Below are 26,688 nucleotides of genomic sequence, written 5' to 3'. Positions count from 1 at the left end.
GCGTACCGGGGCTTATCGCAAAAATCCGCCTCCATACAATTTGTATGGAAGCGGAAATCCGCTGCGCCCCGACACAGTGTGCGATACGCGCATCCGCTTCCATACAAATTGTATGGAGGCGGATTTTTGCGATGAGCCCCGGCACGCTGAGCCCCGGCACGGCCCGTCTCAGTGTGCTCACTCCTTTATTGTTCACTCTATTATAGTGGTATTAAAGAGAGCTAAGTTCTTGAGTCACTACAAAACTGAACTGAAGTACCTACCTACTCTAGTATTGTACCACTATCAATATTCACCATTTCTCCCCAGCACGTGCCAGTACCGTGGCGCAGCATGCTGCTCTCAGCTCCAGTATGGGCCATCGTGCTCACTCACGGCGCCTCCGTCTTCGGCTACTTCACCGTCGTCAACCAGCTCCCCACATACGTGAATACCATCCTGCACTATGATATTAAGCACGTGAGTACTGAATGATCTAAACGTATTGTTCCGATGAATTTATTCTTATCCGTAGAGGAGGCTTTTCCAAATTGGGCGATATCTAACGTGACCATTTATTTTTTGTGTCAGAGCGGGACATTCACGAAATTTCCCCCCACAGGGACAGACTACCTGAAAGCGGGACTGTCCCGCCCAAAGCGGGACGTATGGTCACGTTAGCGATATCGCCCCCTAGTGGGCGCTGCAGGGCCATGGGCGTAGCCAGGATTCTATATAAGCCGTAGGGTTGCCAACCTAAAATTTAAAAAACCAGGTTTGAAGTACAAAAACCAGGACAATTTCGTACAAAAACAGGACACAAGACTCGCAATAGTAGAATGGTAGAATTATTAAAGACACTGAGGTTTAGGAAATTAAAATAATAATGTCTTTTAATCAATAAAACAATATTATAAAACGAACAATTTTGTTTAAAGAACAAAATTTTAAACTTGGATAATTTGTAACTAGTGAATGAACGAGCGAACTGGGATTGGCAAGTTGCAAAATTCTAAGTTTAAAATAAGCTAGGTGCAAAAACTGATCTTATCAGATTCTAGGTGTGTTCGGCGCAGCTAGTTTTTGCGACACGTGGTATAACTTATTCTGTATTCTGTAGTATTATTTAACAACGTAATCTTAGATATTTAATTCTAAGCAAAAAGAAAATCTAGATAATTATTATTTAGATTCTAGATTTTAAAGCACACATATTTTAAAGCTAATTAATGGCGACGGTATTTGCTTGCCATCAGGTGAGGCTGTTTTGCCTCTTAACTTTATAAAAAATACCGTAACGTGGCGAAGTAAGCCGTCACCACTCACCACGTTACGTACTTAAATAATAATAATAATAATAAATATGATGATGTTTATTGCAAACCAATTATTTTGTTTATGTATGTACGTCATCTTACTACGTTTGGTAGTTCGTTTCTCTTGGCCTGAATCAAAATATTATCTTTCTGAAATACTTGACCTTATTAATTAATGTGCAATTTAAATCTTATTTAAATTGGCGAGTTAAGTGTGTTGATGTGAAATTAAAATTGCAATTTATTACATCTACAAAAATTTACTGTGACCATGGTTTATCGTTTTTGTGGACATTACGTGAAGCCACACGTTGGGACCATGATTGCAAACAAGGTTATGAAGCTGCATGGATGCACAATCCACGACAATCATAGACGAATAATATTATACTACCTGGATGGCCGAGCTTTGCTCGGTATAGCAAACACTCATTGACTTCGTGTTACTTAATAACGCCATCTGCTGGTCGTTAAAACAATTAGTTGCCAACAAAATAGTATTATTATTCGCCATTAGATGTCAGGAAGAGTCATATTTTTCAGTTTATCGATTATCGATAAAACACGAATAAAAAGACATTTTCTGAAAATGATTCCTAGCTAGATCGATTTATCGCCCCCGAAACCCCATATATATATAGTCGCAGCCGACTGGTCTAAGTAGCCGTTCAATCAAACAGCTAGCCCTTTGACTGAACAACGCCATTCAATCACACGGCTATACGTCGTTTAGTCGACTTGTTGACTACAACGTTCAACACTACAGCTAGACGACGCTTAGGCAACTGGTTTGTTTTTGTTTTGGCGGGGGGCTGCGCCCCCCGAGCCCCCCTTTTATTTGACGGCGGTCGCCGGCTGCTGCCGCAGCACGCTCGCTGCGCTCGCTCGGCTCCCTCTGCGTTGTGGTCTAAGTTCTAACCTAACCTAGCCAACTTTTGGACTTTCTGGATTGTGTTTATTTTTGTTTTGACGGGGGGCTATGCCCCCCGAGCCCCTCTTTCGGGGGAGGCTGCGTCCATCCATTTCATAATCCCGTAATTTCTCCTCGAATATTTTTTGAAATTTTAATTCACTCGTATGTGCCTCCACAATGTTTGTCTCTTTAATAACACTTGTAACTTTTATTAGCTACTTTCTTTCCGAAAAACAACCACAAACACCAACAAACACCTGCTAGTTGACGCCATATTGTAAATAAAACGCACCTAGCGCCGCAGCGGTGCGCGCTGAACTACTTCAATTAGACGGCGGCTTTTGAATCAGCTGTAGTGTAGAACGTTTTGAGCGACTGAAATATTCAATATAAAAGCTAGACGTGTGATTGAATGGCGTTATTCAGTCAAAGGGCTAGCTGTTTGATTGAACGGCTATTTAAACCAGTCGGCTGCGATATATATGTATATATATATTTTCCTATTGGATTATACACTGTTTATCCTATTTAATAGCTAGGTGTTATCAGATTTAAATTTTAATAGAAAAATCATAAGGTTCATTTCATTTGCGATTCAATATAGGTACAGAATTTATTTGCAAACTTGCTCTTTGTAGGGTGACAATGTCAATCAATACAGAAAGTGTTATTATTGAATAGTATGAATAGTTTTGTGTTTTTAGTCATGTGTTTTTAAATAAAATTAAATGATTGAAATAATTATAAAAAGTCGTATTTTAATAGATAATAATAAAAATAATATTATAAACTTACAAGTAAAACGTAAATTCATTGAGCGAACGTAAAAGGCGAATATTTTGATTGGAGTCATTTTTTTTGCTCCCTTATTATTATTTTTAGCTATCAAACCTTTGCTGTAATAAACATCTTGTTTTATTACATTTTATTCTATTACGACAAAAATTTGCACGCAAGTCATGGACTAAAATATTTAAACTACACAAGAGTACCTTGACATAGATTATACATTAATTTAATTAATATTATAGCCTTACTTATTTTAACCATTAAGTAGTTTTTTTTTTAATTTTTGCAGATTTTCTTTTTATATTTTATCCATATTATATTATCACTTTTCATCTTAGGAATACGTAATATTTACTAAAAAACACACATTTATTATTGTAATCTCTATTCTAACTAATAAAAGAAAAAAATATCATTTTCTACAATATAATTTACGCAGCCACTCGCAACATTGTAAGGAGCTCATTACTAACGATTTTCACCTTCGATATACGTTCACTAGAGTATAGAAAAATGCGGTTATCTTACAATAAAAAAAAATTAAGTGTTCTTAGTTCTTATATTAATTAATTAAAAATGTCAAGGAAATATCTCACTGTCCGCAGTAATTGATACCAATGTAGGTCCATTAAATCATTTAGTGCGACATTCATTAAATATCGACTACCTACAATGTTAACTTACCACACGTGTCAAGTAATTATACATTATTTGTGAATTATGATATGACAGTGATATACTACTTATATAAAAGTGTGAAGTGCTAAATGGAAACGTATTTTCCAGTCGCAAAAATAAAAATTAGCAAAATTTTAAAGTGGCCTAGACATGATTACCTCGTTCCAAATTTATATTGTTACAAAATAATAGATATACAATAATAGCTTGTCAATCACCCTTGAAATTATTGTAAGTTATCAGCATTCTATCGTAATTAATTTGACTTTATAAATATCGAAACACCTAATAATACACATTATACTTAATTAATAAACAAAAATCTGAAGGCGATTTCTACATGCATGGCAAATAAATTTCATAATTCGGTTTTGACTTTCTAAATATCATGTAAAGTATTTTTATCCTTTTGTTCATAGGAATATGCCTTATTTTCCTTTGATGATTTTCATAAACAAGCATCACGCAAGTCTTTGCTTCTATTGCATCAGCCAAGAGTGGACAACTTCAGGTTTTATATTAATCGGAGCTTGCTCCACCTTAAACGGTAGTAAAAGGACAGAACTTATTGCCAAGAATATTTCTGTCATAAAATTATACATAATAAATGGATTTAAATAAAAAAAATACATCACTATAAATAGAATATTTTTCAATTTATGAGTGTGAGATAAGATATTTTATAGATTTGAAATGTATTAAAACATTTTAAAAAATTACTTAAATAAAGAGTAAAACTTAAAATTTATAACAAAAGGTGCATATTAAAAATTGAATTTAAAAAAATTAAGAAAAATTGTTTTGTAAGTATAATTTACATATTTCGTTAATATATTAGTACTTTTTTAGTTAAAATAATTTCATCTCTAAGTACAAAAAAATTAGAAGAGCACTTATATTTTCAGTTATAAAAGTCGGCTGTTAAGTTTTTACAAAGGTTAATAAATATAATTTTATGAATAGAAGGGAACGAGAGAGAAATTAAATGATAAAAATGAATTTAATAATTTTTGTATATAAGAATTTATTTCATTTTAACATGAAAAGTCTCATTATCTGACACTCGGATGAACATTGAACAGTATAACACAAGTGTAACCAAACTTTGTATGAAAATGGACTTTAGGCGTAAAAAGTAAATAAATAGAAAATTTAACACAAACATAATTATCACAATAAGTTTATACACATCAATTTGAGATGCTGTTAGTATCTTAACCTACCAATCCCCAAGCGGCAGCTGGCTGCCGCATGACAATTAAAAAACTATTGTATCTGCGATACCCACGATACAGGTGTTAAATGGTCTTTAAATTAAAAAAAAACTAGTCTTATTCGAAAAAATCACTAAAATGCAGTTAACAAATTCACGTATTTGACTGTGGTGTTCAGAAACCTAAATACAACTAATTAAAAGAAATTAGGTGACTGAATATATTTCCATAGTAACTTAAAATTAATCACTGTACAACGGATATCATGGGCGGAAATTGTGTAATTTAAACGACATTAATGCCAAATGTCGCCTTATTTCAAGTAGTCATCAAAACAAGTAACAAGGTTATGTGGGTACTCAAAAATTATTATTTTCGATTTTTGAAGCAAAAAAAAAAGTTTTTTTTACAATGCCATTTGTCAAGTGTATTTATAAAAAATCGTTTTGTATAAGTAAGTATTACAAGTAAAACACAATAAGCTTAAAAATAACGACATCTTTTAAAATATTGCGGTGATTAATGCCACAACCTTTCATTCTCCCTAACTATTTTTTCCAATGTTTGCACTAAATAAAAATAACAACAAGTCACCGTATTACCCCTTCAACTTACCACCTAGCGATTAGTTCTTTTAAAATTAAAATAAATAAAGTAACTGATAGGCGACAGCAGAAAAAAATAACTTATTTACTTAAAACGCTCTTAATTTTTTTTATTAATTTTATTTTACAATGTCCAGCAAACTATGATTTCAGGCGCAGTCGAGTATAGTCAACGGATATTACAATATTATAGACGGTTTTTTTAAATAAATTATGGTTAAAGTAAAGAAATAAATAAAAAAACCTCTTGAAAATATCCGCCATTCTCACCATAGTTATCGGTACCACCTGTTCCGATAACGTTTGTGATTTTTTTTATTGCTAAAACCCAAAAATAACCGTTATCCGCTCAGGTTTCGTACTAATAATAGCAAAAAAAATAGTAAGTAACGTTCGTTGTTTATTCCTCACAATACAGACAATCCACAAAATTATGCCCTTTCAAATATGATCATAAAAAAACTGATCCTGAAAATCTGCACCATTTTTAAATGTTTTCATGTTTGCTTACATGACATTCAGTTTTTGGGATAATTTTTAAAGTTTTTGGGATATATTTTTTTTTATATATACTAGTCCCGAATATATCCTTTGCCTTTCTCATACCGTGGTCACCCCACACTTAACGGTCGACGCCGCCAGCGCAGTCCGCGTAAGGTTTACAAGTTAAATTGGGTCATTATTATTTCCGTTTACAATTATTAATTAATTGTTATTGTAATGTATTCATTATTAAATAATAAATAACAGCAAATAAGAATTAACGCTGGTGTAATTTTGTGTGACAGCTGTTTTGCATTCCTTCGAGCCCTGTGACAAATGACAATGTTATCGTCCACTCACATATTAGAAACCTGAAAAATATGGCATACGTATTCTCATAATAATTATTAACAATTATTAATATTCCAAAATCCCTACAAAAAAAACAGTCAACGTTTAAAAAAATGCTGAAAATAATCTTTGTGTTGTATAACAATAAATAACTGAAACATCGTGTTTTTAGGTGAATTACTCCAATAAGAATAAAAAAAAATCTTCAGACGAACATATTAACCTCCTCCTTTTTGTCGTTAAAAATAGGACAGGTCCATAAGTCTCAACTTTCAACACTACCTTTCGAGTTCTATTACCAGATTGGCGCCATATCAAATGACTCATACTGGTTGTAAATTCTTAAATCTTGCATCGAATCCGCTTCTGTCCAGTTCGAAACCAGATTCGACCGGTTCGGAGAACATAAAATGGCTTAATACAAGCATTAAAATGCCCAGTAACCAGTTTCCCTTGATTCCGACGGTTTGATAAACAAATTAATGTCTATCATCACAATTATCTATGTGATTAGATGTGATGTTAAGCGTCCATAAATTTGTAGACCACCATAGATTACGATTAATAGATGTTGCCACTTTGTTGCAACGAAATTATAGGTCTACTAGAAGCTCATGGCCAGTTTGGATGGGAGATTTCCAAAAAAATCCTTAAGAGGAATCCACACCGCCGTTTTTTCATACAAACGCTGTCCCCTGTTTCCTCCCTGGATAATGCCGGTAGAGTTATGATTTTTTTCCTGAATATCTATGGCCACTATTAGCATGTCCCTATGTTTTCTTTTTTTCATAATTTTATTATTAAAAAAGACAAGAACGTCCAAAAACCTAAAAAAATGGCAAGATTTCCCCTGTGTTCAAACACCCAGAAAACAAAACTGGCTAAAATATACAAAAAAAAAAACATAGGAACATAGCTCAAGCCTTGCTTTAATTCTTAATGAAAAAAGTACTTAAATCGGTTCAGTTTTGAAGAAGGAATTAGCGGACAACGAATCGAAGATTTTCTGTTCTCTTATTACAACTTTTGTCGTGTTGTCTCTATCGCGCTCTGCGGTGGGAGACTTGAGATTGGTGAGACAGCAATACATTTTCAAATACCTATTTTCAATTTCTCTCGCCCCTGGTGTATCCTCTTAATTATTGGATATTTTTTTACATTTGCATGTATCACACACAGAAAAAAAGTATGAAACGTTTTGTTCCAATTTCCCCAGTATAATGTGTAGCGTCAATTTCTTTTTTCCATTTTTTGCCATCAGATTCTGGTAGACGATAGACCTATAGTTTATCGGGCGAGAATTTTTTCCAGGATAAAAACTTTATACTTACCAAAGTGTAGAGAGGTTTAGGTCGCTCGGACCGCGTTTGATTGCGAAGCTATAGCATAAAATAAACGTCCATCTTAAAATATCTCACCGTTGAAAGTACCGAGTATGGGATATTCTCAAAGGGTATCTAACTATCTATCCTATTTGGAAATAAAATATTATTGTTATTTTCATAACATCTCCAAACGTTCGTATTATTTGCTTGTATTGGTCCATCATTGCATTGGCCAATGTGGTTGAGGCTGTATTGAGAATAAGCATATTCATTGTCCAAAGATACTGACAATTTACAGATGTCGTTGACATTTTTACAACGTACTCTCACGATGGTACTGTGTCACTTACAATAACGCAACCTGCATTTATAACTGGTTGTATCTGGTATCACCATATATCCAGCTCACAGGATATTGAAGATGGCAGGATGTTGGCGATCTGATATGCCGTGGCTCGTGAGATATATGTTGCGACAGCATTGTTGATTGTCCTACTAAGGCCGGTATCAATAGTCAGTACTCAAGATGGATCTCGGTCTCAAGACACGGTTCAGGCTCTGTGATTGGTTGGCTGTCAAAATTTGGAGCAAACACAGAGCCGAACCGCGTCTTGAGACTGGGTCGCATCTTAAGTACTGACTATTTATACCGGCCTAACAAGAGTTACGAACAATCTACGAAGAATTCGTTTTTAAATCCGTTGGGAATATCCAGTATCCACCATGTTGGTGATTAGTCGCAATAAGTAAAAGGGTTCAAAATGCCACAGATCAAAATCAGGCAGAAGACGGCTTGTCCTCACCGTCAACATTATTCTCATAGGGTGGGTTGCACCAACTTACTTTATAACTGTAACTTTAACTATAACTTTAACTTTAACTACAATGCAAAATGTCAAATCTTTGGTTAAAGTAAAAAATGGACGCCATATTTAACCATAACCTTGAGCTCGACAAGGCTTTGAATGAACGTGGCGAAAAAAGGAACTAACGCTGTCATCATACAAAGACGCCATTTTTGACAGTTCTTCTTTACCAGCAGCGTTCATTTCAAGCCTTGTTGGACCAGCTGTCATCTGTCAAATTCTGTGGTCAAAGTTAAGGTTAAAGTTAAAGTTAGCCTTAACTATAACCATAACATTAACCACGCTTTTGGTGCAACCCACCCTTAGATAATATCTTAAGATTATTTCTATTATCAAATCATGGCTATACAATAGAAATTTTGTAGGCATACGCTGGTATGTACTTGTAAATCGTTAACAAAATCCACCAATTTGATTACTTAACTAGCTTAACCGTTTACCCGGTGGTCCGGCATGCACATGAATCATCTTCCCAGGAATTGCGAACGTTAAGTAGGCGTGCACTTTCCGCTGCAGCGTGCTGGCGCCGGCGTTTATGTTAGCATTTAGCGGGTGCAGAAAAATAAACTCAAATTATTATTATTGGTCATGTAAGGTAAAAGGAAAAAGAAAGTTTTTGAGAATGTGCCTTATGCACTTATTATTAATAAGTTGATGCTCACAAGTCACCTGTCACAACTCCGTTATGCCAACATTCGGTTGCCGCGCGATAAACGGATTTTGGCGCAACGGAGTTGCGGGCGTCGTCAGAAACGTTATATTTTAAATGGACACCAAACATTAGATTACAACTAACACTAGTGTCCGACCGAAGGTCTATTTTTGGCCAAAGCCGAAGCCGATTAATCGGCAATCGCTACAACCTTCGGCCGAAGCCGAAGCCGAAGGTTTATAATCTTAATCGCTCGACTCTCAGTAATTAATTTTTAACCGACTTAAAAAAGGAGGTTATCAATTCGACGCGTATGTATGTAATATTTCCAGAACTGCCCAATTTTCGTATAAATGTAAGTCTGTAATAGGTATCAGCGTCTGAACAAATGTGCCAAATTACAAGTTTAAGTACGTATGTATGTATGTATGTAATATGTTTGTATGTATGTTAGAGATATACGAACACAAACATAAGTTTGGGTTCGTATATCTTTTTTTTTTTTTTTTTATGAAATAAGGGGGCAAACGAGCAAACGGGTCACCTGATGAAAAGCAACTTCCGTCGCCCATGGACACTCGCAGCATCAGAAGAGCTGCAAGTGCGTTGCCGACCTTTTAAGAGGAAATAGGGTAATAGGGGAGGGTAGGGAAGGGAAGGGAAGGGAATAGTTGAGGGTAGGGAAGGGAATAGGGTAGGGGTTAGGGGATTGGGCCTCCGGTAAACTCACTCACTCGGCGAAACACAGCGCAAGCGCTGTTTCACGCCGGTTTTCTGTGAGAACGTGGTATTTATCCGGTCGAGCCGGCCCATTCGTGCCGAAGCATGGCTCTCCCACGTATAATATCTCTGGAACTACCATTCCGATTTCAGTAATTCTTTTTTTTTGTTGTACTAGGTATTGTTCAACTTAGGGAATAGTGCAAGTTTCATCAAAATCGGTTTAGTAGTTTTGGAGATACGGAGTTTTAATTCTCAATTACGTATAATTAATTCTCAATTACGTATAATTTTGAAGTCGGTTTTATCATTTTAAAATACAGTTATGTTCAATAAGTCTACAAGCTACAATTAATTATTTCAAAACTTCAATATTAAAGGTCTGGTCCGTCGCTCTCTTACGAAGTTTACTCAGTCTTTCGTTCAATTTCGACGGTTGCTCGGACCTTCGGCAAAGCTTCTGCTTCGGCCGGGTTTTAGGCCGAAGCCGAAGGTTTCGCCGAAGACCTGTTTTTTTTGACCGAAGGCGGCCGAAGCCGAAGCCGAACACTAACTAACACACTATCAACGGCCCTATTGATCCGTTAGCCCACTGGTTTTCCTCATAGCATGATTCATTCGTGTGGGCATACTGTATACAAGCGACGCATCATAATATCTAGTCAATCATTTCAGTTATGTCATCTGTTTATAATTTATGTAATACGATAAAGCTGAGTCTTAATTAGTTAGGTACTTACTTTACTATTAACCCATATGGAGATACTTTTGAGTCCCGGGAAAGGACATAAGATACTTTTTAACCCGGGAAAATGTACGCCTTACGCGCAAGAAACCAATTTTGGCGCAACAGAATTGCAACAGAATTGATACCTTTTTTAAAACTCCATGGTAACATTTTGAACTCCATGAGACAGTAAAAGAATTCATTCACCTCTTCTATTCTTGGCTAGTCGCTTTGAACGCTCCTTGGCACCAAGCCTACATACAGTACCTTTCCGAATGCAAACCCATCGTACCTTATTACACGTATGTTGCAAGTTGCAACTAGCATCTTGCAATCACCAATTACGCTCATCTCGTCTCAACTTAATCAAACCAATCCTAGACATTGCGGTAATCAAGATGGGCTCCTATAAATAGTTAAACCTATAAATAGCTAGGCATTCGCGACTGGCGCCGTTTTTTACTGCTGGACGTTCAACCCAGGTGAAAGTCTGGGTACTTGGATAGGTTGCATTCGATAATTTGTAAAAAAAAATGATAGTGATCAAAAATGCATGATATAGTCATCGTAAGCGCCATGGCGTTATGTTAAATCCCATACATGGTTGCAATGTGAAAAAATGATGCTTAGACAACGTGTCTTGGATAATTTCGTCAGCGGAGTTAGAACTCAGAAACGTACTTTAGATGCCCTGTAGGCTACGAGTTATGACAAGATAACTTTGTTTTCGGTTTCATCGAAAACGACTTGACTAAATACCCAAGTTAACTTTCATCCTTTAATGTGGGTGATTATAGTAATTGCTAGTCTTCAACCAGTTGCTAGAATATGCTAACAAGTTCGCCTATCGTTAAATTATTACTTAGGTAAGGAGTCGTCCACATATTAGGTACGTCAGCAGATTTTGAGGACTTATAGCATAGAGACATTCTTTGCTAGAGCAAAATGAAACGATTTGAATAATTTATGGATGTATCTTTAGGTTAAAAGGTTTATTTACTACATACCTAATTAATATAAGTACTCAATAATGATCACCTATCTAATCTAATATTCATGTAAAACATTTGCATTATTTATTTGAATTCAAATTGTGACATCTGTTTAATAGCTATAATTATATAAGTAATTAAAACTCGTGCATTTTGCATATGCAAAGGTTTTAGGTTAGGTCAAGTATTCTATCCAGTCAGGGAAGTGTCATGTGGGCAGCACGCTGCACGACAATGTAAATGATCACTTGCACTGCGACTCGTCATGTCGCTGCCGCTGCCCGGCGCGGCAAGTGAGTAGAGGCAACTAATATATTGTATTCTGTGGTAGAGGACTGGGTCGCCTGAGTGTAAAACTGTAAACACTCAGTCGCGTTGTTACTGCCGCAGAAGAATTCGGGGAAATATTGCCGGCATTATCAGGAGCAGCGGCAATGGCTGAATGTAAAAGATGTAGTTAAATCATGTCCTTGATTACCACTTTGAAGTTAGTTGTCTTTATGGTTCGGTAGTCCTTACATGGCCCTATTTGACGTCATCAGTGGCGGTTTTAGCACTACCATCGCCCTGGACGTGATTTCTTCGAGCGCCCCTGTCGAGTTCTCGAAGGGTAAAAAGTTGTTGTTTGCATTCAAGGCATCAGTAACACGTATCACGTCTGTTACAGAACGGTCTACTCTCCTCTCTCCCGTACCTGGGCAAGTACCTGTGCGCGCTGGCGTCGTCGGTGCTGGCGGACTCGCTGCGCCGCACCGGCACCCTCACCACCACCACCGCCAGGAAGCTGTTCACCGGCCTCGCCGTGGGCCTGCCAGGTATGTCGGTGCACCTGGGCGAGTACCTAATAGTACCTATGGTCCTGAAAGGGTGTTTACACCTGAAAGGGTGTTGTTGGTTGCACGGCGAAAATCGACCGTCTAAAATCTAAATGGCAAAAAGATCGCAATTTTTTGCCATTAAGACGCCGTGAGGTCAAAGTTGTGAGGCCGTAGTCGCACGTGTAAACCGAAGGGGGGTGGGTTCTTAAGGCTCAAAACACACCGGAATGGCAGAGGCGAGGCGAGCAGTTTCAGTGTATGTAAATAAATGCATAAAATTGAAAGAACTCAGTGCCCTTCATCATTGCTTCATTTCAGGATTTTCAGGCTTCGTGGAATCCGTCAAAAACCCTTAGGGCCGATCTACACCGGAATAGCAGAGGCGAGGCGAGCAGTTTCAGTGTCATATGATTTTAAACTTTATCTTCATTATTGCAATACCTAATATATATTCTGTGGTAATACATAGTATCGCTTGAGAAATCGCCGCCGCCGGCGGCCGCCAGAGGCCACGAGCGGCCACGAGCGTCCACGGGCGGCCGTAGATTTCTCAAGCGACGTAGAATACTACGTATTACATAATGAAGATAAAGTTTAAAATCATATGACACTGAAACTGCTCGCCTCGCCTCTGCCATTCCGGTGTAGATCGGCCCTAAGGGTTTTTGACGGATTCCTCGAAGCCTGAAAATCCTGAAATGAAGCAATGATGAAGGGCACTGAGTTCTTTCAATTTTATGCATTTATTTACATAAAACATTTTACGTAAAGCTGTAAAAGGTAGTCACACACACACAAATATGAGCTGAGCTGCGTTGCGAGGAATGTGTTTTACAAGAACCAATAGAAACGCTTCATTTGCCTGTCCACGTTCAGCGCAACGATTCTAGTGGTTCGTGTAAAACACATTCCTCGCAACGCAGCTTAGCTCATATCCGGTGAAAACGCAGCCTTATGGTGTAGCTGGCTGTGATATATTGCCACAAAGCAAGTGCACATAGTTCTCTATGTCGTACATGTCTGACATTGCTGCTGCTGGATGCAGCTAGCATTGAACCTGTTTTTATTCCTCTGTTTGCTGCCAGGTCTGCTGATGCTGGCTGAGGCGTTCTTCGGCCACGACCGCATCTGGTCGATCGCGATCTTCACGCTGGCGCTGACCATCAACGGCGCCGTCACCGCCGGCTACCTCGGCAACGGCCTCGACATCGCGCCACGGTTCAGCGGTAAGTGCTTACCCAGTAGCGGCGTTAGGGGGAAGGGGCGACGCTAGGCGACCGCCCAGGGCGCCGTATAAAAAGCCTACCAGGACCCTGGGCGCCGAAGAAATCTCGCCCAGGGCGCTGGTAGTGCTAAAACCGGCACTGTGCTTACCATTCCTCTCTATCTCTAGCTTATAGTAATGGTAAGTATTTGCCAAAAGTCAAAACCCCGTCGCTTAGTTATTTGGTACTCATAGTCGAGACTAGCTTCTACACAGAACCACAATCTAGTATTTAATTTCTGCCTATTTTCACTAACTACAGTGAACCTAACGGCCGGCCAGACGTGAGTACACTAGGTACTCAGAGACATATTATAATAACATATCTGTCCTTTATCACTAACCACAGTGAACCTAAAGGCCGTCCGTACTCAGAGACATGATAACTTAACATTAATTTAATGAAGAGTTTAAGAGAAAAATAGTGAAGCTTATGTCGTTTTTCATTTCCAAGAATCCTTCGATCGTAGAATTAAAGTTAAGTAATCATTCAATTTCTGAGTGCGGCCATAGCCCGTAAGTTATCCACTGTGCAAGTTTTTTTTTTTATAAAATAAGAGGGCAAACGAGCAAACGGGTCACCTGATGGAAAGCAACTTCCGTCGCCCATCGACACTCGACAATCGTTGCCGGCCTTATAAGAGGAAATAGGGTAATAGGGGAGGGTAGGGAAGGGAAGGGAATAGGGGGGGTAGGGAAGGGAATAGGGTAGGGGATTGGGCCTCCGGTAATCTCACTCACTCGGCGAAACACAGCGCAAGCGCTGTTTCACGCCGGTTTTCTGTGAGAACGTGGTATTTCTCCGGTCGAGCCGGCCCATTCGTGCCGAAGCATGGCTCGCCCACGTATAAAAAGTAATAGTACATTTTGTGGATTTCATGGCAAAAAACAAATAAAAGTGCCTGACTTCTCTGTAATAAGCCATAGGAATTAGGATAACATCAGATCACGTGTAAAATAATAAAATAATTCAACAAAAAGTTTAATGATAACATTGGTCAGGGGTTTTCCTCTGACGTTCGCTTATTCGCATCGTGTTACTTGTTGATAGCATCGCACACGATTTGAGCTGTAATTATATTATTTTGTTCGACACGTGTGTTATTACTGTGCAATACTTGTGTTTGTAAATTGTTTATGACCAGATTGTGGATTTACTTCATCAAAGACGGATTTGAACAAGACATGTTATGTACTATCAGATAAGTTGATTCCTATGCAAATCGGGGACCTAAGTAGTTTGGTCGCGTTACGTCAAACCCAGCTGACAGATCACAATTAACATTGAATTGACATATTCGACCAAATAACGTTGGTCTGTCAATTGCATAGGAATCAACATCCTCGATGGTACTATGAAAACGTCCTTAAGGCGGCGACTAACCCAAAATTATATAATTCAGTTTTATAATTGAATATAAGCCCCGAATTGTTTCATTTTTTAAACACAGATACTTACATTATATTTCTGTGGATCCGACCTAGCGGAAACACGATATCTAAAAATTTCATAAAAAAATCACAAAGATGCATCTAATTTTCACGAATTTTTCATATTATATTGCCATAACCGTACATTACACTAATTTAATGTAAAATTTACACATTGTATAAAATTCTATCACTGGCTTGTTCAATTTTTTCTGCTGGTTCTATAATTGTTTTCTATTTTTTTTTTAAGATTTTTAATATAAATCGTCTATTTCAGGGACGATATTCGGTATAGCGAACACGCTTTCGTCTCTCGGCGGCTGGCTGTCCACGTACATGGTCGGCGAGCTCACACATGGACGGGTATGTTAATCAATTATTCTATGAACTTTCCTTGCCCTTAAGCCTATATTTATGCAAAAAAGCGACAATTTCTCAACTGTCACTTTATACCCGCTTCTTCCACTCATGTCAATTTATCAAGGGACAAACTCTAGCTCATCGAAGTTTTTTAGGTTTTATAATAGCAAACGCACATTCAAATGATGAAATTGATAACCTACTAACAATAACCCACAATTACTAATTATACAACATTATATTTTAAAATATTTTTCAGAACACATACGAACAGTGGCAGATAGTGTTCTTCATACTGGCTGCGACTTACGCGTTCGGTGCTGTAGTCTTCGTGTTGTTCGGCTCCGGCGAGCTGCAGCCATGGGCCTCCGCCCCGCCGCCGCCGCAGCCCGAGGCGGAGCCCCTCAAGGAGGAGAAGGCCTCCGCTTAGACGAGGATGGAGTAAGTCTCGGACAGAGCCGCAGCGTAGCGGGCCATATTTTTATTTGTGATAGATATGTATGAAGATGCGGCTCGCTGTAATGTGTGCATATTACACGATCACATTCTCTATGCTTGTATCTCTCGATTACTGAGTGAATACTCAAATCGTTCTTAGGTGTTTAAGAGCTGCTCAAACATCGATTCAAAGGTTTGTAACATAATATGATGTGTATTCTGCTCTTAGTGTCTAAACACACTAGGCCGTGAATTACGCCGGCGTAATTTCCGCCGCAAATATCGAACGCATACAAAATACGGACGGAACGCGACGTAATATTATGTCACCCCTCGCGTTCGGCCCGTATTTTGTATGCATTTGAAATGCGGCGTAAACGCGGCGGAATTTACGCCGGTGTAATTCAGCCTAGTGTGTTTAGACACTAAGAGGAAGTATTTTCCCTCTCGTATTACGATGTTTGAGTATTCAATAAGTAATCGCCTGGTCAAATATTATCTTCAAAAGTATTAGCCCGTTTTGTATTTCTATAATAATTTCTTATTATATTCGCTGTATTTTATGAAAAATCAATAAAACATCTGGTTACTTCGACGATTTGCGTTCGATAATTTCGACACCATTTGAACATCGACAGTTTAAAAGGTATATCAAACAACATGCTATACGTGGGAGAGCCATGCTTCGGCACGAATGGGCCGGCTCGACCAGATAAATACCACGTTCTCGCAGAAAACCGGCGTGAAACAGCGCCTGCGCTGTGTTTCGCTGAGTGAGTGAGTTTACCGGAGGCCCAATCCCCTAACCCTTACCCTATTCCCTTCCCTACCCTCAACTATTCCCTTCCCTACCCTCCCCTATTACCCTATTCCCTCTTAAAAGGTCGGCAACGCACTTGCAGCTCTTCTGATGCTGCGAGTGTCCATGGGCGACGGAAGTTGCTTTCCATCAGGTGACCCGTTTGCTCGTTTACCCCTTATTTCATAAAAAAAAAAACAGTTTTTGATTTCTAACTTCTGTCGAAATTATCGAATACAAGTTTATTATATTGCAGAGAAAAATAGAAAAATAAGATTGGTAACAACATATTATCCAGTTTAGTACAATTATCATTTACGTAGCCTCAATTCAAAATAATCATGTAAACCTACTTATTAGAATAAGAAAGTATTTTCGGTTCCTAAATTGTAACTTATGAGGCATTTTTTTAAAGAAAAAAATTCTAGCACACGCTAGCAATTATTATTATATTTTAGGATTTTTAGGCATCTCCATTTAATGTTATTCATACACAGGGCTATTAAGCTTAGTTATAACTTATCTGAAAACTGAAATCTCAATTTTGTAATTCTCGTTTATACAGAATAATTTTTAGGGTTCCTCACTACGAACTCTCTTCAAATTCTAAATATGTACGGGACTTACTTACCCATAAAATGCAACAGAAGACTGCCTCACATGTTAGAACATTAAATTATACAAAAACCCTTTATAAATATATAAATATTAGTTAAGTCTGCTAGCTAGAGAAATATTATAATTTACAAAAATATCACTTTATTAGTTAAGAAAGATTAAGGCTGACTTGCGCCAGTCTGGATAAAAGTAAGAATTAATTATGCTATATCCCTCTCTTTCTTTCTTTGTGGTTATGAAAGGGAAAGCATGATTTTTCGACAACAGAGTAGCAACACCAATAGCCCAGACTAGACGCAAATTTGTTAGTTATTGAATCAAAGAATCAAAAAATAGTCGCCATCCTTCTAAATGTAAAAAAAAAAACGAAAAAAAAGCAACGAATAAAGCCTAAAGCTGCGTTTCCACCATAGATGTGTTGCGAGCTACGAATAATAAAAACTAGGGAAAAGTAACTCCGTCAAAAAACATGTTCTTCTTGAAATGTCTACAATACTTGTCAAAAATGTGTACCTAGGACCTAGGTATACTTTTTCAATACATTTGAAATATTTAGGTGACCTTGAGCGGTACTAGGCTAACATTACATGATAGTTCGAAAGGAACAAAATTTCAAACGGTAATGGTATGGGAGTTACGTTTCCTTAGTTTTTATTATTCGTAGGTTTTCGCCACCTACGAATAATAAAAACGTGTTTTTGAGAACCAATAGAATCGCTTAATTGACGTGAGCTTGCCATTACATCGCATAGCGCGGCGATTCTATTGGTTCTCCAAAAAAAACACATTCCTCGCAACACATCTCTGGTGAAAACTCAGCCTTAGGCTGATTGTAATTTGTTATTGGCTGTCTTTGTATGTGTATTTATAATTTTGTGTAGATTTTTTTAAATATTTATAAGTCGTGTGACCGGCTAGCGAACACGACATCAGGGTTATTATGCGCAAAATATTATAAAATATTATGTCAAATTATAACAATACATTTATAATAAAAGTTACACATTGAATAAGCTATACAATCTTTTATCCTTGTCTTTTCAGTAAATTCGCCAACGTATTGGACAAGGAAAAAACGTTGTATAGCAAATCCATTGAGTAAATATTTTTATTAGAATGGGGTAATAAAGTAAAAACATGCTTTTTATTTTCTGATACTTTTCTGATACTAACCTAACCTAACCTAACCTAACCTAACCTAACCTCTCTGCCTTTCTCTCAAAAATAAAACTAACAATTGAAAAAAAGCCATTTGTTGCACATTAGAAGCGGTAAACATTTGTAACATTTTGCGCATTTCTAACTAATGTTTGGTTTTGAAACCCGACTCATAGATACAATGTAGAGATAAGGTAGTTTTTCCGTTTGTCTTTTTAACTGCACATTAGACGTGTTTCAATATCTAATCCGATCCAAAGTGTGCTACTTTCGACTTATTTTAACTGTCGGGACCAAACAATGCTTCCTAACTTTTTGATTGTCTATATCGTATAAGATATTATAAAATAGAATTTACTATATCTACCTAAAACCTTGATGTGAGTCAAATTGTCTCAAAAATAGAAGTTTACTATACCAATTTTACATGTACGTTTGTAAATATCAAGTAAGAGAGACAAACGGACAAACTAGGTACGTTTATTATAAGTGTATAATTTATTTTTGTACTGGCGTTCTCGCCGCGTCCATAGACAAGTCTCGCTACCGTAAGACATAGATATAAGATTACGCCATTTTCGCACTTAGCTTTATTACAAGGGACAATGCAATACGGATGGGACATACGGCACACTGAAAATAGCCTAATTGTTACACAGAAATTAAAATCAAATACAAAAGGCTAAGCTGATTGGCTGAGAAACTTAAAATCGTACATGCACCAAGAAAGGATTTTGCAAAATACATCCTAAATGGATTTAAAATTTTATATTCGTTTAACTATCACGCCATTTTCGAAAATTTGTCAATGTCTAATTACATTTAAAATCATCACAAAAAATTATTTATGTTTACACTTGAAATATCGGCTTACACTAATGTGTTGGCGGCTTTTATTTGCATCTCTTTTTTATTATTTACGTTTTTTTATTTTTTATTTATTTATTGTTTATTTATATTAGGTCGTAATTATGACGACGCCTTGACAGATGAGAGGATAAAATAGATCAAAGTTTGTCAGCAATACTTATTTCATGCGGATTACCTAACTATGCTGCAGGAGAAAGCTTTTTCTATATTTATAAAATATATGTTACTAGATTTTTTTTAACTCTCTGCCTTTGTTATTTTACTATACCTCCTTGAAATTTTGCAGTTTTTTTAGTAAAAAGTTTACAAGCAGCATCGCATCTAGGTGTGTTGTATGTTCCTTCCGTAACAACTTGCATTTCTACATCTGTGATAAAGAGGTTTGTCTATGGCATATCGCTTTGTCTCTGGAACTCACGTCTCTATGGTTTCTCGAATGGTTAATAGTAGTTCCTAAATTACTATCAGTATTCGAACATTGGCCCCAAGAGTTTATTTGGCAGTGTAGTCTAGCCTTCTATATTATGTGAGTTCTGATGATTTACATTTTGTAAATTCTTTTTTAATACTACGTAGTTCAATTGAAGTGTAAAATAAATAGGAACTGCATTTTTAAATTCTCAATTTGTCATCTTGGGGTCTAGCACAAAAGTGCAAAGTATTTAAAACGTCGATAACTTAGAATTATTTCCTGTGCATTGTTGCAGTTATCTAGTTGAATTGGCTATTCAAGTAGACGACTAGGCCGCTCATAGTTTTATAAAATTTAAATAATATGTTAAGAGAACCAAGAAAAATACAACCGCAATATTATGACTAGATTTTTTAAAAATATAATTTTAAAACGCGTTTTGTGAGTCGCCTAGGCTTCAAGTTGGTTGGCTAATTAAACTAGATAGCTGTGACAAACATTTTATCAATTCACCATTAATATAAACGGTTGTACGACATTATGTTTTGATATTGTGTGTTTGTGAATGCAAAGGGAATGGACTAAGCTATGTTGGTGGTACTCTAGAAAAGGATATATGAGCATACGTCTCTTACTCAAGTACAGTCGTTGGCAGACAGGGTGTAAACTTTTCGATCTTATCAAATAAACAATAAGGTCCGAAATACACCGTTTTTGTTGACGATTGTACGAAAAATTTAGAACGTATCCTTTCTAGATATTATTCAATGTATAAGCTCAATCTATTCTCTATGATATGATTGTGAAAGGCTCTTGTTATATATTTATTATTGTGTTTAAGCGTATTACCTACACTTTTGTTAACAAAGATAGTAAAATGCTCTTGAAATAACAAAATATTCAGAAGCTTGCTTTTATACTCTTTAGTAGCAATTTCACCAACTGTTCAATGTTAATCCTTGATCTAAATTGCTATCTCTTTCGATTTACACAACAATAAAAGAGATATTATCATTATTTTAGACGATCTTTAGATGTAAAACTATACACTGCTGAAATTGCAACTAAGTCTAAAATATAGCCGTAAGGTCAATGTGTCGAAGGCCGTCTGGTTGGTAAGTCCGTCTAGCGGCAATAACTTCCATATTTGAACGACTAGTTTCATATGGCTCAGTGGGTAAAACGATATTGCAAAGTTAGTTTGACCTAAGAAACAGACTTGTCGCTACTAACGTGATAAGAAAAAAATGATCTCAAATTTTTTTCCCGTTTTGTACTCGCAGTCGGAGTGTAAGTCTCTGCCAAAAAAAAAAGTGGGAATACGAATCAGATATTGTCAACCTTTTCAAATAGTCTTTATTGTTAATTTGCATTTAAACTTAGGACTACTAAATCATAGCATTGCCCAAATTTTACTGCACGAAAAGAGCATACAAGAGGGGCTGATAAAAATTGCAAAAGTTATAAACAATAAAGTAAAAAAAGAAGGGTTTAGTTTTTTAATATTCCAAAAACAAAAATTATTTGAGATAATCAAAATTTGAAAAAAGATCCTTAAAGAGCAGGAAATTTCCTTAAAAAAATCCTACCTCCCGGACCAACAACCCTTATAATTTTAATTGAGCGGCGAAAATAATGGTAAAAACGAGTAACTTTCGCGTGCATGGCCCCAATCTGCCACGTAAACTAAAAAGTTATTTAACTAACTAAATATTAATATGACGGAATAAAAAAATTGGTACTAAGTATACATATCAATAACAATAATCAAAATCAAAATTAAGTAGGGGAGTATGTTGAAAAATGTCTTATCCCATAAATGATGATGAAGCAAAGTTGTAGATTTTACCGGCACTAGTTATTATAATTTTGTTGTAATAAGCATTTATGTTTAAACTTATTGTTTAATTTTTCAAAAACAACACTACAATTTTAATGAAAATGTTTGCAACCACTTAGACTCACGATATGCCGGACTTGCCCTAAAATGATATAAAATTAATTTTCTCTAGAATGCGAACCTTATTACTGACACCTTAAACACATATTTGAATGGCCGTTTTGCGGCTTTGCTAGAAACCGGTGCCAAGCATTTTACTTCACAAGTTAGGGCTATACTGCTGCTAGACGGACTTACCTCAAACTGTAAGGGAAGTGCGTCTACACGCCGAGATTTTAAAAAATATCTTGTAAGTAAAAAAATACGGCAACTAAGATTATTTTTAGATCAGTATAGGTCTAATTAATATATAGCCTATAATTTCCGATGACACAAGTTACTTTAAAAAGCGAATCTCGTAACAATAAATTATGTTAAACTTTAATTTTAGAAAAGTATGCCGGACTTCGACACATTGACCTTAGTTGAAAATATGACTGAATCTAATTAATAAAAAATGATTGATTAAAATTATAAATGTAAACTGTAATAATGTGAATGAGCCTGAAATGACTGTATGGAAATTTGTAATTTATATTGTATTGAAAAATAGTGAATACTTATACGAAAAATATTTAAACTGAATTATTGGAATTGTAATAGTCTGTTAAAGTGTCCTTATCGTCACTGGAATTTGTAAACTTTTCTTTCCAATAAAGTTTTTACAAAATAAACAATTATATTTCTTTTGGGGCTTTTGGGACTCTTTTTACCTTACATTTTTATTGTTTTAAATGTTACAAGAAACAACTACGGGTGGGTTAAACCAGAAGCGTGGTTATAGTTATGGTCAAAGTTATGGTTATAGTTAAGGCTAACTTTACTTTGACCACAGAATTTGACAAATGTCTGGTGCTGTTGTGACTTGCGGCACCATACTTGACGTTAACCATAAGGTTATCGTAAATATTATGGCGTCCTTTATTGACTTTCATAAAAGATTTCACATTTTGTATTGTAGTTATAGTTGAAGTTATAATTATAGACTTGTAGTAAGTTGGTGCAACCCCACCCTTAAGTGTGTTTTTCTATTACTGTTTGAACAATAAATACAGGGTGCAATTAAACCTTCCTGCCAAATTTTTTCCAGGGCTTAGGTATCATTAGGAGAGTTCATTTTACCGAAAAAAATTGGGTGTTATTTTTTTTTCAATGACATATTTTATCTCATTTAAAATCGTTGCAGAACGGTCACTCACGGCGCGGGGGAATGAGAGGGGGTGACGCGGGATGAGGCGCGTGCGCGGGGGCACGTCACGCGCGGCCGACGCATCGTGTCCATTAATTGTAGTGTTTTTTAGGATAACTTTCGGAAGGTATTTCTCAACATTTTATAGTTTGTGCGTGATGATATGATATGCGTGAGTGAGTCGTGACACATTATAATTGACAATAGTAGGGAAGTTACCTAACAAAAATTATTCGATAGTTTAAAAATATCGAATCACTTCGTAAAGGAATTGAAATCGAAATTATCGATTTCGTACTGACATTTCAGTGGTGCCGGCGATTTAAGATGGCCGCCCTTTTTTATCGATTTGATTTAGATTCAACAGAGTCAATCTATATTGACATAAGTTCCGTTTCATGCATATAAGATTTTTCAAATATTTTCGTAACAATAATTTTATACTCCTATTTCACAGTTAATATATATAATTTTTATTAATAATTTAGCATTTAGCATCTTTTCATTTTTATTCATTTACAAATATAGGAAACATTTGTTTTTGTAGATGGAATATAATTTATTGCATTTTGATTTTTTTTGTTTTCTTGTAAAAAAAACCCGTAGCAAGGAACATGAAAACTGTCACCCATATCATCTTAGAACGCACAAACTATAGTACTGAGTGACTATAAAAGAAAAAATACGTGTATTTTTATTTTTAACAAGGATCAATATATCAAAATTTGGCAGGAAGGTTTAATTGCATCCTGTATACATTTTCCCAGTAAAATGATAGGTTTTCTAATTTTCATATCGAAACTATGAAAAGAATTTTCTAAGTCATATTAATTTGTAATATTGGTTAAAATAATGTAATATGAAATTTTAAATTACTCATAGTATGCTTAAAAATTAAAATTTGAATTAAATGAAGCTCATTATAATTATAAAGGAAATACAAAAACACACGTATGTAACTTATCGTAGTTTATTGAAGAAACACTTTAGCACAGTCTAGCTGCCCCTAAAAGCTCTCCTCCGTCTACACAAGGCATGTGACTTACAGCTCCAACTAACCGCTGCCTGGGGATCACAAAAAAACTGCACACGGCCGAAAAAATACACATCGGCCTTTGTAACATATATTTTTCTCCCTATATATCATTCGTTCACCTCAATTTTTATATTTGGTAAGTTTCTTTCCTAAAGCACTCTTTTAAACACTGAAAATGTCTTTTATTTACCCGATTCAATATCAGAAGGACACATAATTATCGGTCCGATATTCTGCATATCGGATAATGTAAGAATATAATGCAACCATCATAATTTTAGAAGGTGCGTTCTTTTCGGCCGTGTATCGTTTGGTGTCTCGTGAAAAAATATTTTATGACCCCCGAACAGCCCGTAAACAATGAACATGAGCGAATACACTTCACCTATCACAGGTTTACTATCAGTTATTATTATTGACTTATGATTATAGCCCGTTCGGAGTTATTTTGCATTTAAGTAAGTCATTAAAACGAGTCTTATGCCGTCAAGTCCTGGCTAAAAAAAAAACAACTCCAAACGAACTGAACAAAAATTTGAATTCAAATTTAGAATTCAATTTTTTTAATATCACACGAGTGCGTTTTAATCTAAGCTTTGTGTTAATGGAATGCGAGAATTGTTACGTGTAGCATATTGTCATTCATTTTAAGTCGAAATATTTGAGCTATATTAAAATCGCTGAAGAAAAAATCAAATAAATTACATAATATTAATAATCAACTTTAAAACAATTTATACATTTATGATTAATAGTAAATACGGAATGTCTACGGTCAAAGACCTTTCAAAGGGTATTCCCCTATATAAAGTGCTATATTCTGCAAAATAGTGCTCTATAGATCTGTTAAAGCGTTAAATAAATAAATTAACGACGACGCGTTATTTGTATAAGGAACGAGACTCGTGCAATATGCAGACATCTTTTAAAGTTATGTAGGAACTGGAAAGAAGAAAATATTATGTCATAGCTAAAATCGTAGGAATAAAGCGTTAATATCTTAGTTTAAAAGAAGTAGACGTGAGAATTTAAATACCATCTACATATTGCACACTTATCACTCAGAAAACTTTATTTTGTCACTAGATGGCGTTGACCCTTTTATACATCGCACTGACAAAAAACTTACGTAACATTCAAAACAATTCTACGACAAACCATTGGTCGATATCTAGAACAACAATTACATAACAGAAATACATTTTAATTCATAATTGACACAATCAATGATATAAATAAACTTAAAAGTAATTTTGTGTAACGTCTCGAGTATAATAGTTATAATTAGCCAAATTTTCAATGATACAACACATTTTCATTTAGTTAAATATTTTAAACAGCAAAATTAACAAAATTATATTGTATTATATACTCCAATATTTTTAAATATTTCAAAGCTATAATGTTAAGCTCCTTAATTAATATGCATAGCATAACTGACTTTCAAACACATTGCAAAACAATATAGTTGATTTCTTTTTAGTTCACATACTTTTTAAAAACATTAATTTTTGTGTTAACATTAAGAAGTTAATAATAATGAGTAGTTATTCAAAGTTAAAATCATGACCATGTAAAATTGAAAAGTACATTTTTACTTATAACAAATATGTATCGATTAAATATTAATATTTTGCATTTTGTATACATTTACACTTTTAACATTTGAAAATAACTTTTAGGCACCATAATTGTTCCGATCGACACCCTACTAGATACACTTTCAGGGATAATGAAAATTCTTACAGACTTTGCTGATTTGTAAATCAAAGCCGGGATTTCATTACTTTATTATTACTACTTTTTTTTGTTAAATAATATTATGCTAACGGGCATGTGTTGGAGTGAGATAGATATACAGGATTATTTTTTCACCAGTACAATTAATCAAGATACGTTATAGTTGTAGAAAAATAAAAAATACTAGCGATTTTGTTACTACCCCTTTGGAACAAAAAAAAAATGTCAAGCCCCGGACTTATCCGCCAAACTACTAAAAATGTGGATGCATTACTCATTTGAGGCAACTCGTGCGCCGCCTTAAGCGGTATTAGATTGGATAAAGGATAAATTAATTGAAATGAAAAAAAAAAATATATGTATTTGTGAAATATACTCTCCCCCTTACTAATAAACGCTGTATAAGCTTTGAATAGTTATACAGTGTTTTGTCTTCTTCAATCCAATTAAAAATGTCACTTATGTGACAGGAACAAAACACTGTATAACTATTCAAAGCTTATACAACGTTTATTAGTAAGGGGGTCAAGTATATCGAAACCAATGACGTGGTAAAATTTGTTGTACTGGTGAAAAAATAATCCTGTATATGAAAAAGAATGGAGATGAAAGAGAAAAGAAGCCACGGGGGTCTGGAAAATTTTCTACCAGCTCCGTGACCATACTTTAGCCGTAATATTGCTGTCTCTTTTTTATTAAATATTTCTTTCCATGTAAGCAGCACATTACACTTTCGGTAGCAAGTAAAATTTTCTAATTTATTCTTGTTACTAAAGAGTAAACATTCATTATGTCTTTAATAATAATATCTATGGACGCTTCACACCACGTCAGTCTGGCCCCGTGCTAAGTACCTAAAGGACTTGTGTTACAGGTACTAGACATCGGAAATATATTTAATACTTTTATACTATACATATATTTAAGATTTTTATTATATCATACACATATTTAATACACATCCAGACCCGGGAACATTGAAAACTCTTTGTTCCGTCGGCGGGAT

At 35.6% G+C, this 26,688-nt stretch overlaps 1 protein-coding gene and 1 long non-coding RNA gene across 2 annotated transcripts in view; both read left to right on the top strand.

Moving 5' to 3' along the window:
* The window catches only part of LOC121735430 (sialin), a 57,002-nt gene extending 40,836 nt beyond the window's left edge, over nucleotides 1-16,166 (top strand). The window contains exons 8-12 of the mRNA XM_042126266.1: nucleotides 310-459; nucleotides 12,278-12,425; nucleotides 13,514-13,654; nucleotides 15,401-15,486; nucleotides 15,743-16,166. Of these exons, the coding sequence (XP_041982200.1) occupies nucleotides 310-459; nucleotides 12,278-12,425; nucleotides 13,514-13,654; nucleotides 15,401-15,486; nucleotides 15,743-15,913 (696 nt within the window). The 3' untranslated portion in view covers nucleotides 15,914-16,166. The remainder of the gene's footprint in view (nucleotides 1-309; nucleotides 460-12,277; nucleotides 12,426-13,513; nucleotides 13,655-15,400; nucleotides 15,487-15,742) is intronic.
* Nucleotides 16,167-19,431: 3,265 nt separating this feature from the next.
* LOC121735518 lies at nucleotides 19,432-22,391 on the top strand. The gene is made up of 2 exons (XR_006036871.1): nucleotides 19,432-20,866; nucleotides 22,143-22,391. It is a non-coding gene; the product is annotated as an uncharacterized LOC121735518 (long non-coding RNA).
* Nucleotides 22,392-26,688: the final 4,297 nt, after the last annotated feature.

This window comes from Aricia agestis, chromosome 17, assembly GCF_905147365.1.
Source record: "Aricia agestis chromosome 17, ilAriAges1.1, whole genome shotgun sequence".
NCBI lineage: Eukaryota > Metazoa > Arthropoda > Insecta > Lepidoptera > Lycaenidae > Aricia > Aricia agestis.
This window is presented reverse-complemented; position numbering and strand designations above follow the sequence as displayed.